The sequence below is a fragment of the Euprymna scolopes genome, chromosome 10 (genome assembly GCF_053919585.1).
Source record: "Euprymna scolopes isolate OS-2025 chromosome 10, ASM5391958v1, whole genome shotgun sequence".
Classification (NCBI taxonomy): Eukaryota; Metazoa; Mollusca; class Cephalopoda; order Sepiida; family Sepiolidae; genus Euprymna; species Euprymna scolopes.
This window is the reverse complement of record NC_136491.1, coordinates 96,118,170-96,134,102: the sequence shown is the minus strand read 5'-3', so window position 1 is coordinate 96,134,102 and position 15,933 is coordinate 96,118,170. Positions and strand designations below refer to the sequence as shown.

The 15,933-nt window shown below is 32.6% G+C and overlaps 1 protein-coding gene across 5 annotated transcripts in view; it reads left to right on the top strand.

Annotated features, from left to right (window-relative positions):
• The window catches only part of LOC145286152 (uncharacterized), a 484,368-nt gene that overhangs the window by 23,871 nt on the left and 444,564 nt on the right, over positions 1–15,933 (top strand). Inside the window, exon 1 of one of the 5 annotated variants that reach the window (XM_080134900.1) lies at positions 12,785–13,004. The exons of the other annotated variants lie outside the window; for them this stretch is intronic. Within the exon in view, the coding sequence (XP_079991026.1) occupies positions 13,000–13,004 (5 nt within the window). The 5' untranslated portion in view covers positions 12,785–12,999. Of the gene's footprint in view, positions 1–12,784; positions 13,005–15,933 lie in introns of those variants that run through there. 5 annotated transcript variants of the gene reach the window in all.

Genomic DNA, 15,933 nt, shown 5'->3' with positions numbered 1-15,933 from the left:
TAAAAATCCTTCAAAATTTGCTGACGAGGAGACCTTGCTTATTAAAAAACTATATGTAATAATTATTGTCCGTAACTTGATGTCTACCACAATAAAAAGCATTGTTTTCCGAAACGATCGTACAGATAATTGATTTTGTTGTTGTTCCTTCTTATGAAACGGATTTTTAATTTAATTATAATTTGATTTTTAAATTATAAATTATCAATCACATTACTTAATATATATATATATATATATATATATATATATATATATATATATATATATATAGTAAGTTTTGAAAGTTTAATATATGGCAGTTAAGCTATACAGACTTTTCCGCGTTCCCTCCACGTGGGGATTCGTTAGACTATTACATGAAATCGATATTGCTTCATTTTTTTCATATATTCCCGTCGTACTATCTTTGCTAATAATGAGTTCTATTGGTTTTACATTGTTTAGGCTTTTGAACCGGTAGTATTCTTTGTATCTAGGTATTCACGTTTGTCAACGAAAAGTGTTCTTGCCATTGCATTTAACGTATTAGTTCGTTCGTAGTTTTATTAGTTTTATAATGCATTCGTGCTTATCAGGTGTTGATATGCTTTTATGCAACGTTTCTATATAAAAGCACTAAGTACCACCGATTCCATTCAATAGCCTGACACGAGGATGAAACGTGAAAAATTACGTGTAGCTAAATTGCTATAATCTTACTACCTTGCTCTACTTACGTATCGAGCGCTGTTGAAGTAAATACTTAAAATAGATACATAAAAGTTTATGTAAATACATAAACTAATAATAATAATAATAATAATAATAATAATAATAATAATAATAATAATATGCTACTTTGGGAAGGGTTATTGCCACCCAAATTCCAATGAAGACTAATGGCCACCGTCAACGAGAAATCAATGGTAAGCGGCTGTTGCGATAATGCAAATTCTTTTGCAAAAGTTATTGAAAGAGGTGGAGAGTACTGGAAGTCTGGGGAGACTTGTTGTCACTCAGACTCCAGGGAACACCACAAGTTGTTCTCAATGAGCAATCTTTGATGATGACTTGTGTTACTACTCCTAGTGAGTAAATAATAATAAATGGTTAGTGAGTATACATTAATAATAATAATAATAATAATAATAATAATAATAATAATAATAATGATAAAAATAATAAAAATAAAAATAATAATAATAAAAATAATAAAAATAAAAAATAATAATAATAAAAAATAATAATAATGATAATAATAATAGTAATAATAATAATAATAACAAAAATAATAAAAATAGTAATAATAATAATAATAATAATAAAAATAGTAAAAATAATAACAATAATAATAATAAAAATAATAATAATAATAAAAATAATAATAATAATAATAATAATAATAATAATAATAATAATAGCGCAGAACTATTCATATAGTTATTATACTGATTTTTTAATCTTTTCCACCCTGACTTATCAGAAGAATAGGAACTTATCAACTTCAAAAGAAAATAAAGGAAATATGGGCATGATTACATAAATCTGAAAAAAAAAATCACCACAGTACTTGCAATTGTATTTTGTGATATTTACGCCATATCGTTATTTTCATGGCAAGTGCTCTTCTGAGCTCCAATCTATTGTCCCCCACCCTCGCCAAACATTCACGAGAAACACTTGTTTGGCTGTAAACACTATCAATAATTTCCCCCACTCTTTATTTGTGCCTAAACCTAAACGTAGATTCCATGAACAAAGCTTCTTTCTAAGAACTGAACACCTGTGGAACTCTCTTCCGTTTACCTGCTTTCCAGCTGATTATCATATGGCCGTCTTCAAGTCCAATTTAAACAAGTTCTTGATGAGCCGTTCCCCTTAAGTAATCCAATTTACCAAATTTACACTTCTAACGATTACTATGATATTTGGACCAATGTACACTCTTTAACCCTTATCCTCGAGTAGCCTCTGGGCCTTGACAGGTGGTGATACCTATATATATATATATATATATATATATATAGTCATCCACATACAGTACTGTTTCGCTGTTTCACAGCTCATCAGTGCGGCTAGACAGGCAACCACCTCAAGCCAGGATTGAAACCCGACTGTCTGTGTGGCAGTCAAGGCTCCTAACCATTATGCTATTGGCGGCCGCTGAACGAGTAGTGAATTTAACGATGTTTTTGACATCGTCCGAAATACCGCCGCTCGATTTGTTTACACAAAGAGCGTCGCTTATACGCTAATGGTAATTCGTGTATCACTTCTCAATATGCTCCAAAAGAAATGTCATAGGGTGAAATATATATATATATTTCAAGAAAAGTTTAGAAATAATTTCCAATTGCAGATTGTATAATACTGTAAACTTAAAGTCCATGTAAATATTAATATTAAAATTCATAAGACAATCCCAACCAGATGAAAAAGCTTAATATACGTGATAGAGCAACAGTATAAATAAAAATTTGGAATTAAATTCTGTAAATTAAGAAATTCACAACAAATTTATTATTGGACAAGGACAAGGAATACAAAGATTTAAAGTTTTTTCCTTATTCCATGGAGTTTCAATAAATAGCTCATATCATCCGAGGAAATGTAAGCAAAATAATATTTATAGCTAGTCTATAAATTTTACTGCTTCACACATAAATTGAAAACTAAAGTTTGCATGAAAATTTATAAGAGGCCAAGATAAAAAAAAAGGATACTCCAAGATAAAGTCAGGCTTAATGAAGAAAAGTGGAACTCTGAGAGTGTAATCCACAGTCATGAAAAATATATTGGTATAATCCAGGGCAAATAAAAAAAAAATTGATGTTCATATGTATATATGCATATGATATAATCCAAAAGAAATGTCATAGGGTGAAATCCACTGCAAAAGGCAACATCCCAATAAACTTATTGTAAAAAAAAAAAAAAAAAAATCTGAAAACTACTTAAATCATATTAATAAAATTAATAGAAATTAAATTAATATATTAAAAATATTATAATGAAACGTTGGCCAACTACGAGAGAAAAAAAATCCCGTAAAATCCCATCAAATATAAATGAAGTTAAAATTTAAAATAGTAAGTATAGGTCTAGAAAATTCTATTTATAGACTGAATTAGTGTCTGTATCGGGACTTTGTAAGGTAAATGTGACCCAGACATTCATGGATGGTTCTAACCATTAAAGAACAAAGAAGAAAAAAAATAAGGAAAAGACGGAAAGGAAATTAAAACAGAACTTGAAATTTAGAAAGGTAACTTGAAGCTATGATATGTAACTTCATTATATCATCAAAACAATAATGAAAAGAAATTGATAAAAAATAAACCCTTATAGCCCATGATTAAACAATAAAAATAAAAGAATAAAAAATGAAGAAATAACTAAGAAAATTTAAAAAATTAAAAAGGGAAGAAGAGGTAGAGAAGTAGACAGAAAAAATAAGGGGCAATAGAGAGAGAGAGAGAGAGAGAGAGAGAGAGAGAGAGAGAGAGAGAGAGAGAGAGAGAGAGAGAGAGAGAGAGAGAGAGAGAGAGACTTTTTTTCATTAAGCCTGACTTCATCTTGGAATATCCTTTTTTTTTTATCTTGGCGTCTTATAAATTTTCATGCAAACTTTAGTTTTCAATTCATGTGCTAACCAGAGATAGATAGATAGATAGATAGATAGAGAGAGAGAGAGAGAGAGAGAGAGAGAGAGAGAGAGAGAGAGAGAGAGAGAGAGAGAGAGAGAGAGAGAGGAATATGTAAGAAAAATATATCTACTTTGTGTTTAGGATATCGGGGGGGGGCGTTATTAAACGAAAGCAAGACGTGTCGACAAATTACGAATGAATTAAAAATACAAACAAGACAGCAGTCTAATATAAGCGTGTAAACTAGACTGATCAAAAGTACAAAAAACCGCAAGAACTTTCTCGCCAATCTTCGAACAAAGGAGGAAAAGGATACGATCTTATGCAAGTTGAACGCAAACAAATATACACACACGGCACAGACAGCCATAAACGTATATACGGCAACGAGCAAACAAACATGTACACGTATCCTCAAGCAAGTATCGCCATCCAAAACTTTTCTGCAGAACTATTTAATTAGAAGTACAGAGTAGAAATTATCAGCAGGAAATAAAAATAATGTTAACATTAAGGTAATTTAAATTAAATGTAATAATTTAAATTAAATATAGTAAAATTAATTTGACTACAATAAAATTATAAGAGAGCTACATTTAATAGTAATTTTATAATGTGAGATTGGTGTGAAATGCTAATGAAAATGGAAATAAACCAAAAATTTTTCATTTATCTAAATTTATAATTATAAAATAATTATTGTAATAAAAGCAAAGTATATTCAAAATTGTCTCATTATTAACGTAAATTATTAACGTAAATTATTACTGTAAATTATTAATGTAAATTATTAACGTAAATTATTAACGTAAATTATTGATGTAAATTATTAATGTAAATTATTAATGTAAATTATTAACATAAATTATTAATGTAAATTCTTAATGTAAATTAGAATGCTGATGATAACAAAACATGTTTAATTAATTAATTAAAATAAATTAATTCAAAAAAAGGTTATCAAAAATGTAAAATAAGTGCAGACAATTTATATGTAAAAAAAAAACAAAAAAAAAAACATGCGGCCGCAGCCGAGATTGAACTCACTACACGAGCTTGTAGTGGAATTCAAATCTTGCCCATAGCTGAATACTTGATGCTTTCCCAGGGCTATCAAAGGCATTTTTTTATCATGACGCCATCACTAGATGGGTTGCCTACCACGGCTTAAGAGAGGCCCATCTACTCCAGAGAAGGATAGACTGCACCAATTTCCCAACCTGGAATTTTTACTTGCGGTACATACAGTGCCTCACCTTCCCAAATGGTCACCTATCTCGTACTGACCAGGCTCAACGTTGCTTAACTTCGGTGATCTGGCGAGAACCAGTGTGTCAACATAATTGTGCCGTATTTATTCATTACAAACTAAGGAAATCTTTTAATCGGTTTTAGCTGTAGTTTAAAGAAAAGCTATAAGATGATTTCGGATTGTATACAAACATTTATGATGGACTAGGCTCTAACTTGGAAATTTAATAAAAGGGTAATTTAAAATATAAGTTCTAGTAATATATACTAATTAGCATATTATGGAGATCAAGAGGCGTTATTAAAGGGACTGAAAAGGGCAATGAGCATACTGAGAGAACAGTCAAAATATGTGTGGTATTTCCACTAGTGGGTTTATAACTAAGCAACAATTAATGTGAATAAGAAGTTAGTAAAAATCAAGTCACGGAAATAGAGTATCAATTGTACGTGTCAGAGGTGGGAGCAATTAAAATAGAAAAGGCAGAAAAAAGGCTAGAAATTCCTATGAATATGCAAACTTGAAACATTAGAAAATTCCGAGGTACAGAGAATAGTGATTAAGTATTCTAAACATAACTAAATGTTAGAACATTGTTAAGGAAACTTTATTATACTTATTATTATACAGGTTTAAAAATAGTTATAGGGGCTATTAAGTTTAGCTATGTGACTACAAACTTGCTGTATTTGAATTTTTTCATATGCTTGCATTGTGAAATAAGTTCATTTTTGTATACATTGTATTTTCATTTTTAACAGCCTCCGCCGAGAGAATTTGGAGCCTGGGATGTATGATTTTCATTCTTCCAGTATAGCCCATTTTATTGAGAAAGGAACGTTCTTAGATTTAAGTTTTCTTATCAAAGTTGTTAGAAAAGTACCTTAGTTATTATCGATATTTTAATTGTTAAAAGAATGCCCATGGTTAGAATTATTAATGGTTGAAGAACTTAATTGATTTCCTGAAGTTAGATTATTAATATTGGGCGCTTAAGGATTATCCAATGTGAATGAGTGGTCTGGTTTATTAGAGAAGTGTATGGTAATAGTTCAGTTACTGTACACGAATACATAACAACTTTATGGATGCAGTCAGTTTTTAGTGTGCAATGCTGCTAATTTTGACAGTTGCAATTAGTATTAGGAGATAAATGAAAAGGGATTGTTTGAGCTGTATTATTTTTCCTATTATTGGATGTAACAATTGTCTGTGCCAGATTAGACATAGTGGAGCAGGATATTTTAGTCAAATTTTTATTTAGGGTAATACTTTCCCTATGTGGAAATTTGAAAGATTTCTTAAAAGCATTTTTAAGCATGTTAGTTTTAACATAAGTGCTAGAAGGTGGGGAGGGTTTAAAACAGATACATTTCTTTCGCTTCAAGCGATTATGTGGACTTGATTGATTTTGATTAGCCTGACATTTGAGATTTTATTGTTTTCTGCTAAAAATATTCCACTCACATCTAAACAAGCATACATCCATAAATGTGTACAATATTTGAATACATTCCTAAAATATGTAAGATAGAAGGCTTACAATTATGAATTGAACTCCAACAATAATAAATTTAAAACGAGAACCTCTGCTGAAAAACTTCACGTAGAATCCCAAAGAAAAGGACTTCTAATTAATTTTTACAGAGAACAGAAGATTGAAAGAACTGCAGCTAAATTCTATGAACTATAAACCATACTCCATCCAAAACAGAAGTCATACCTTGATGATAAACTTAGTTAAAAAGATAAAGTTAAAAAAAAAAAAAATACAATCCAATTACCAGAAAATTAACAGTTTTGCAGATAAAATAAAGAAGAATTCACATATTTTCGTCCCTGCTAATAAAACTAAAACCTATTATAAGCTAGATTTGTTAAAAAGTGTTTGTGTGCTTATTTATTATTATTCTTTTACTAATCGTTCTCTTTTATGTTTTCTGCTACGAGTTCTGTTTCGATACGTTATACGTTTCTGTTACGTTTATCACTGTTCTTACATATACGTGTATGGGTGTGTATGCTCTTACGTAAAGTTCACTGTTATATGTGTATGTGTTCTTATTCTTACACAGTTTCTTTTGCCTTGGAAGGTTTCCGAGACGTGTATGCGCAAATGTAATGTGAGCATACCTGCTTGCTTTGGCCATTGGATGATGCCTTCTGGTCGCTGGTCTGCCATCTTGCTGGGGAGTGGTACTGCAGACAGATTCATCAATGAACAACAAGATGGGATTTGAAGCTTCAATCTTTTATTCAAGGCAAGCCTAACATCTCGGACTCTGGCTGTCGGAGAGAGTCGCGAAATCTCCCGTCTGGTTTCTTTGCTGCCCAAAACCATTCTCTGCCCATGTGGTCGTCAACTGGAAGCCTACGACCACAATTCCCGTGTCACCCCTTAATATCCGGTAAATTCTATCTAGGTCGTTCAAGGGTGACTTGAGTTAGATGTCTGTCAAACCTAAACATCTGACCCTGCTAACTCGCTGATGGGAAATCAAAATATGCTTACATAACTTTCTATTTCTAAAACTACCTATATAGCAATTAAGCTGGGATTCCCAATACTACAGATTACCCCACATATAAGAAACTCATTTAAAAAGAACTCAACAAATCATACACGGTTGTCCAACTCAATACATTAGATAGTATTAATATGGAAGCTATGAACTTGCCGAAATTAAGGAATATTCAGAATTTTGCTGAAATATTAACTCCAGGCACTCCAAGATTTTCCTTGAAAGATCATAAACCAAATTTCTCCGACAATCCCTCTATTAGATTGATTTGTCCATCTAGTTCAGACTTAGGTTTATTAATAATAAAAAAAAATCTTGGAAAAGATCATTCCTTCCATCAAGAAAAAAGTAAGTCACCCTCATTTGCAATGCTCTGACTCTGTCATCAAATGATTCTTAAACCTTAATGATAAGCAGAGAATAAGTTTTATAGCTTGTGACGTCAATAACTATTATCAGTTAATCTCTCCAATCCTTTTAAACCAAGCCATAATATTCACAATAAGAAATTCTGATGTCACCGCTTTAGAAATTAAATTAATTCTGTTAGCAAGACTTTCCCTGATACAGTTTGATAATAAGCATGTAGTCGCTCGTATATCCATGACCGAGTATTTTTTTTTTACAAAGGAATCACCACTTTTCAAGGCCCAGAGGCCACTCGAGGATAAGGGTTAAAGAGTAGTGAAAGGGACAATATGATAGTAATCATTAGAAGTGTAAATTTGGTAAATTGAATTACTTAAAAGGAGCGGTTCACCAAGAACTTGAAGACGATCAAATTGTAGTCAGCTGGAAAGCAGGCAAACAGAACAGAGTTCCACAGGTGTGCAGTTCTAAGAAAGAATCTTTGTTCATGAAATCCACGTTTAGGTCTAGGCAAAGATAAAGAGTGGGGGGAAACTACTGATAATGCTTTCAGCTAGACGAGTGTTTCTCATGAATGTTTGGCGAGGGAGGCATAGATTGGAGCTCAGACGAGCATTTATCATGAAAATAAGGATTGAAAAGTTCGTTTTAATAATTTTTAAATAGAAAAAAAAAAGGTTTTTAATATCAATGTCAGATCGAGAAAAAAATCAACTTATATATCTATATAATCATAAAACTCTGTGGACCTTGCTAGCTTACATCTTGTCTTCGACGATCAAGAGATTCCACCTTTTAAAAAAAGGTGACGGGTGAATACCTGCCTGATTCCTTGGATCTTGTCTTCACTGATCGGGCGATTCCACCTTTTAAAAAAGGGATAACAGATGAATTTATATATATATATATATATATATATATATATATATATATATATATATATATATATATATATATATATATATATATATATATAGAGCGGTAGCTCTAGATATATCTAAGGCTTAGAGGAAGCTCTAGATATATCTAAGGCTTTTGACAGGATATGGCATGAGGGTCTCCTCAGGAAAATCAGATCATACGGTATCACTGGTAGAATACTTAACATAATTAAATCCTTCTTAGATAAGAGAAAAATCCAGGTTGTCCTCGACGGTCGTACATCTAAACAATATGATATAAATGCGGGGGTGCCCCAGGGTTTTATCCTTGGACCTCTATTGTTCTTGATATTCATAAATGACCTCTCCGACAAAATTGCCTCTGAGATGGGTATATATGCTGATGACACTACACTCTATGGCAGGCATGACAAGAAGACGAATGAACACATTTCTAAAGAAATGGCAGAAACACTAGAGGGAGACCTCCAATCTGTAGTGGAATGGCGACAAAAGTGGTTGGTCGCGTTCAATGCTGCCAAGACTAAACTAGTTTCATTCAATAATTACAAGAAACCCTCTCTACCACCCATAACAATGGCCAACGACTCTTTATCTGAGAGTCCATCTTTCAAACTCCTTGGCCTAACGTTCACAGGAAACATGAGTTGGAACAATTACATTGAAGGCATTGCCAGGGCCGCTGCAAGAAAGGTGGGCTCTCTCTACCGTGCTAGAAAACTACTAACACCCGAAAGTATCCTGTACCTCTATAACGCCACCATTCGCCCATGTATGGAGTATTGCTGCCACATCTGGGCTGGTGTATCTGCTACTAGTCTCTCGCTCCTTGACAAAGTTCAAAAGAGAGTCGCAAACCTGATAGGCCCTGAACTGGCATCTAAGCTTCAGCCTCTGTCCCATCGACGAAATGTTGCATCCCTCTGCCTTTTCTACAAGTATTTTAGTGGTGAATGCTCTGACAAACTGCAATCACTTGTGCCCCCGTGATGTGAGCACCCTCGACAAACCCGACAGGTTGCTAAATCCCACCCCCACACTGTAGAGATCCTAGATGTAGAAGATCTTTTTACTCCAATAGTTTCTTCCCCAGAACCGCTAGACTCTGGAATTCCATTCCAGGTCCCTGCTTCCCCAACAGTACTGACCTGCAGAAGTTCAAGTGTAACGTGAACCGACATCTTGCTGCCCAAATCCCTACATAGTACCCCAGTAGTTGTTGCCCCTGATAGTAGCCCCCTACACCAAAGTGGCAATTTGCCTTGTTTGGGGTGAAAATGTAATAAAAAAAAAAAAATATATATATATATATATATATATATATATATATATATATATATATATATATATAGAGAGAGAGAGAGAGAGAGAGAGATGAAGGCGAAGAGTATGTTTTGATTTTGATTCTAGCTGACAGCACCCAAGTCATATATATATATATATATCACATAGAAAAATGATATTTATATATATATATATATATGTATATATATATATAAATATATATATATATATATATATATATCACATAGAAAAATGCGAGCATGAAAAGTAATATGGTTAAGATTAAGCTTAGAAAAGTAAAAGGACTAGTTGTTAAAACTGGAGAAGAAAAAGACAAAATATTCTAGTAAAAATATATATAAATTTATAACTTAAAATATTGCACCATTGAGAATTTTTTTAAAATTCAATTTAACATTATATATATATTCTTAATGATGCAATACTTCCCGCATTTTTCTATGTAATCCATAATTTTTCCAGACTTTTCTTTTAAATAATATTTTCTGTTTTTGTGTTCAATATCATATGCATTGTCTGTAATCCATAAAAAAATATTGCCAACTTCTTAAATTGACTAAATAAAAATATCAAATAAAAGACGTAATTAAGTAAATAAATGGAAAGAAGTGACAAAAAAGACAGAGAGAAAAAGAGAGAAACAGAATTAACGGGCAATGTTGTAAGCGAAAGATTATCAGCCCAGTCACGGCAAACAGCATCACTTTTGTTAAATCTCTCTATATAGCCCAAAATAAGATGGCATGCAAGCAACATTTCCACCATGATTTATGAAGGTGTTGACGACAAAAAAGTTGCTATGGTAACCAACAGCCAATCAGAAGAAATCGTCTCTAAAATGTCAATGTTGAAAAAGTTGCTATGGTAACCAACAGCTAATCAAAAGAAACCGTCTCTCATGTTCTATACTAATTCTGGGGACTTTTGAACACCATTAATTTTTTTATAATTTTTTTTATTAATGACCAAAAATTGAGAATTTTTATTTCAAAATATAGCTCAGATTGCAGCCTATGAACTGTAAAAATTGTTTGAAATTTGGTCTCAAAGTGAGTGAGCGGTGCAGCTTTAATGCAGTTCTAAATGAGCAAAACTAACACTTAACCATACATTCAAGCACTACCATGCTTGAATGATATATTTTAGTTTTGATTTCAGTACAATATATTAGGTTTAATATAAAAATCGTTAGACTATTGCCTCTATAATGATAAATACGTAATCTGCATGAATTAAAATATCATATTTAAGCGTATCTTACGACCGGGCAACGCTGGACGGCCTGCTAGTATATATATGTTATGTTGTGATCTTATTAAGATGACGAATTATATATTTGTTGTTGCTTGTTCGTCTTAGATTGTTCATATTAGTGAGATAGAGAGACAGGGATACGTAATACACAATGAGAGAGGGATAGATATATAGATAGAAGAGAGATTGACATTTATACAGTTTTAACAGTTCTGGGAGTGTTTCTATAAACATTATATTTCTTTAACACATATATTTTTGAGATGATGATTCTCAGTTCTTTTATCATAAAGAAGGAACCAGTCATTACTTATAATAGCTGAGGGGGGGGGAAACAGTCTTTGATGAGTTTATACACAAAATTCTTTATACAGATGAGTGGAACACAAGTTCTTATAAATATAAATCCACAATTCCTTTGTTTGTTGAATGACACAACACCAGACAGCTGTTACAAAATATGATGACGTCCTTTATTTCTTGACCGGTCAATCATTTCACATCAAGGAGTTTAAAGTCTTACATGGTTATCCGTCTTCTAAACCTTCGCTTCCAAAGATGGATGTCAGCTCTGTCCGACCCTCTCTTGACCTTGCTTCGGCACTGACTCGACTCTCTGACTTTGTCTCACTAAAGCTCTTACTATATTGACAACTCATATCTTCCATGACGTCATTGCATGGTCAACAACGTGCATATCGATCCCGTGGCCTGACATGCCTCACGTGTCTAAACACGCACTGTCCCTCACATGTATACAACAAGAGTTCTCTAACCTATTTCGGCCTAACCTACTTTCAAATATGTTTAACATTTTCCTATTTCGTTTCAAATTCCTTTTTTAATGAACAGAATTGAATCATCAAATTCCCTTTTCAATAACATTACTAAACAACGAATCCCTTTTCAACAAACATCTCCTTATTTATTTTAAACTCTCGATCGGAATTCTCTATATCCATCCGTATTCACAAAAATGCAAATTCATCATTAGAGATCAACTCATCAACAATCGGTAATATATATATATATATATATATATATATATATATATATATATATATATATATATATATATATATATATATATATATATACAGGGTGGGCCAAAATAAGGGTCCTATATTAAAAAATTCATAAATTCATGTAAGTTTTAAGAAGTGTTTTCCAGCCAAAATTTGTTTTGTTTATTAAAAAAAAAATCTCGGAAGGGTCAGTCTACACACACATAAAGTTTGGTGAGTTTAACTTTTATTTTGTGGAAGTTATTCAAATTTAAAGATAGGACCCTTATTTTGGCCCACCCTGTATATATATATATATATATATATATATATATATATATATATAAATTTCTTAGCCGTTTACCAATCTCATCCTTCTGACATTTTGCACATGCATTGCACGTCATCAGGTTCGCATGTTTTACTGTTTTAAACGGATGCCATCATTTTTTTTTCTGACGTCATCAATTTATGATGACATAAATGTCTTCCACCTAGCTTTTAACGCATGACGTCACAACGCTACAACGTCACCTATTTCTGACAAGGATCTATTTCCCTGCCGACTGTTTTAATGGATGGCTTCATCCCTCTGAAATTTTATCCTTTTGTGACGTCACAGGATTAAACAAGATTACATATAGACAAATGTTCAGCTGAGATTTACCCACATTATCCATTGGCAAATTGATTTAAAGAATATATAATTTGTTCCTCTAAACATTACGTATATTTACCGTCTATCGTATCTGTTAGTTAAATATGAGGTAAGTATTAATTCTTGTTCGTGTTTAACCGTGTTTATAGAATATATGCTAGCAGGCCGCCCGGCATTACCTGGTCGTAAAATACGCTTTGATATGATATTTTGATATGATGCAGATTCCTTATTATTATATTATATTATTATATTATATTGGACCCAATAAATAGTTAATGATTTAATAAGTTTAAAAAAATATGACTCGTGCGCTACCATTGAGAATCGAAACCAAAACGTTTAGCTTACGATTTACTTTTTCCTGTGACGTTAATATCTTAGCTATGAAAGCATGTTTGCTGCAAGGCTAAAAATTAAAACATGAACCTATAGCTATTATGTTACGCATGCATATTCGTAATGGTATCGTCAGACCTTCACTTGGCAAATTCTATTTCTTCAATTTTCACACTTTTGCACCAATTTTCCCCAACTAAAAGGCCACATATAAATATATATTAAGTCTCATATCTGTAGATCAAATCTGACAGAGAAATTTGGTAGGCAGAATTTTTTCAACAAATATATATACGCATACATAAATATATATATATATAGAAAGAGGTTTGTGTTTACTATAAGCTTTTTAAGCAAATAATACGCAAGTATAAATCATGTAGAATATCTGCATGAATATAATTACATGTAATAGTTAACTAAAGATGATCATCCCATAAGAAAACCGAAAAACCTAATTGGGAATTATTTAAAATGAATGCTTAAAAAAATATGCAAATTAGCTAGATCTTTTGCTAGTGAATGCAATTCCACAAGCCATATATGAGAAAATTGTATTTTCTATTTAAATAAATAGAAAAAAGGGTTTTTAATATGAATATCAATAAACAACAAGTGAAGAATGCATAGTCCCCCGTGAGTGCACAGTAAACGAGGCATAAAAAATGACTAAGTTCAGCATCCCCCCATCCCCATTTAACCCCAAAAGTTGCCAGGGGACGTCAAATCCTGGTGAAAATGAACAAACGGTGCAGTTTTAGTCCTGAACATATGTAAATTTGAGTTCTGTACCCCGCAAAAAAAGAAATGACTTAGTCCATCATTCCCTGCCCCTCCTCCTCCATTTAGCCCCCAAAATCCCCAAGGTCTTAACATATTTAAATTTGAGCTCAGCACCATGCAAAACTGCTAAATAGACATACACAGAAAATTTCGGACAAATATGATAAAATAGTCCCAAAAATGGGGTGTTTTTATTAGCTCTAAAAGAGCCCCTGGAGCACACCCAAGAGTTATCACGAAGTATAGACAAACAAAATTATATAGAAATCAGTTAGTTACAACTTTTCGGAAAGTTTTATAAAAATCCAAGTCATCAATTTTTTTTAATAAGCACAAATTTTTAGCTATTTTAACCCGAAAGGCACCTCTAGACATGGATGGGGGGGGGGGCGGAGTTTTCCCAGAAAGTTTGTTCTGTTACTTTTTTACTCATATCATGTTTAATGTTTGTGCAAAATTTCAAAAAAATTCCAGGGCGTAGTTATTGAGAAAAGTGCAGACAGACGGACGGACAAACGGACAAGGGTGAATTTACAGGTCCACCCTTCTTTTGTCGGGGGAACCCAAAAAAATAAAATTTATGGGAGTATAGATTCAGAATATTTACATCTATGTTGATGATACCACTCTATTCTAATGTTGCCTCACACCCAATCTCCCTTGGACCAGTTGAAATACTCAGTTAATCGAGACGTTCCCTTAGATTCAGTTGTGGACTGGGATATGACATGGCTTGTTTCATTTCAGCTATTGTCTTTCAATCGTAGTTATATCCCTTTCTTCCTGAGACTCTCATGTACGGTTCTGCTCTTGAGGATGAATTTAAACAGAAACTTCTTGTCCTTCTTTCTCATCAAATCTTTCTTGGAGTTCATATAATATATCCATTGCTCTTTCTGCTTCTCATACTGTCGGTTTTCTTTATTGCTATAAACGTGATACCGTTCATCCCAGCGTTTTCTATAAATACTATTATGGCTTGTGTTCTTCAAAATCGTTTGATCCATTCCCTGCTTCTTTTGTTCCAGCTCGTTTGATTCGTTGCTGTAGTGGTCTTCATCAATGTGATGTTTTCATACCTCCTTGTAATACAGCTTCTTATTTCAGTGTGATTTAGGACAGGGTTTCCAAAACTTCAGGACACCATGGAGCCTCTATTGAGCATGTTAAGCATCATTACAAAATTTGCACTGTGGACTAGATCAGAATATCCCCAATAGTTTGAATTTGTTTACACATTTTGATTCTCAGCAAAAAGGCTGGGAGAGTTAGTGGTAGAAAGGAACAAAATGTAACCTCAACATATTCATACGAAAGGTTTTTCAATGGATTCTTATATTGAGTAAACATGCTAAATATTTACAAAAATGAAACTTCTGGAAATACATCATTTGCAAGGTGGTATCGAGAATTGTTGATTGAAGCTTAAAATGGATATACATACCCCGAAATAATAAACATTTGCTTTTATTGAGCATGTTAAGCATCATTACAAAATTGATTGAGAAATTTTTGCTTATTTCTTTGTATTATCGAGTGTTTACAGCAGTGTTTCTTAAACTTCAGCACATCATGGAGCCCCACAGCAGGGCAAAGTTTTTTCATGGAGCACTAACAAGATAATTTCTAAAATAAATATGAAAAACATTCATTTCAAATTTTAACACTAACTAATGATAATGTTTGCAGACATTTCTTTCCAGTAAAAAAGATTAATAGTTAAATGTTTGCAACCATTTTTTTCATATAAAGCATTTGGTCCTCTTTAAAAAAGGGCTTCTGGAGCCCCCCCCCCAGTCTCACTGCAGCCCACTTCTGGAGCCCCTCAGCATCACTAGGAAACCCTGTTTTAGAAGACACATCTCTTAAATAGTAAAGTTTATATAAAAAATAATAATGTGTCTAGTTTGATCGCT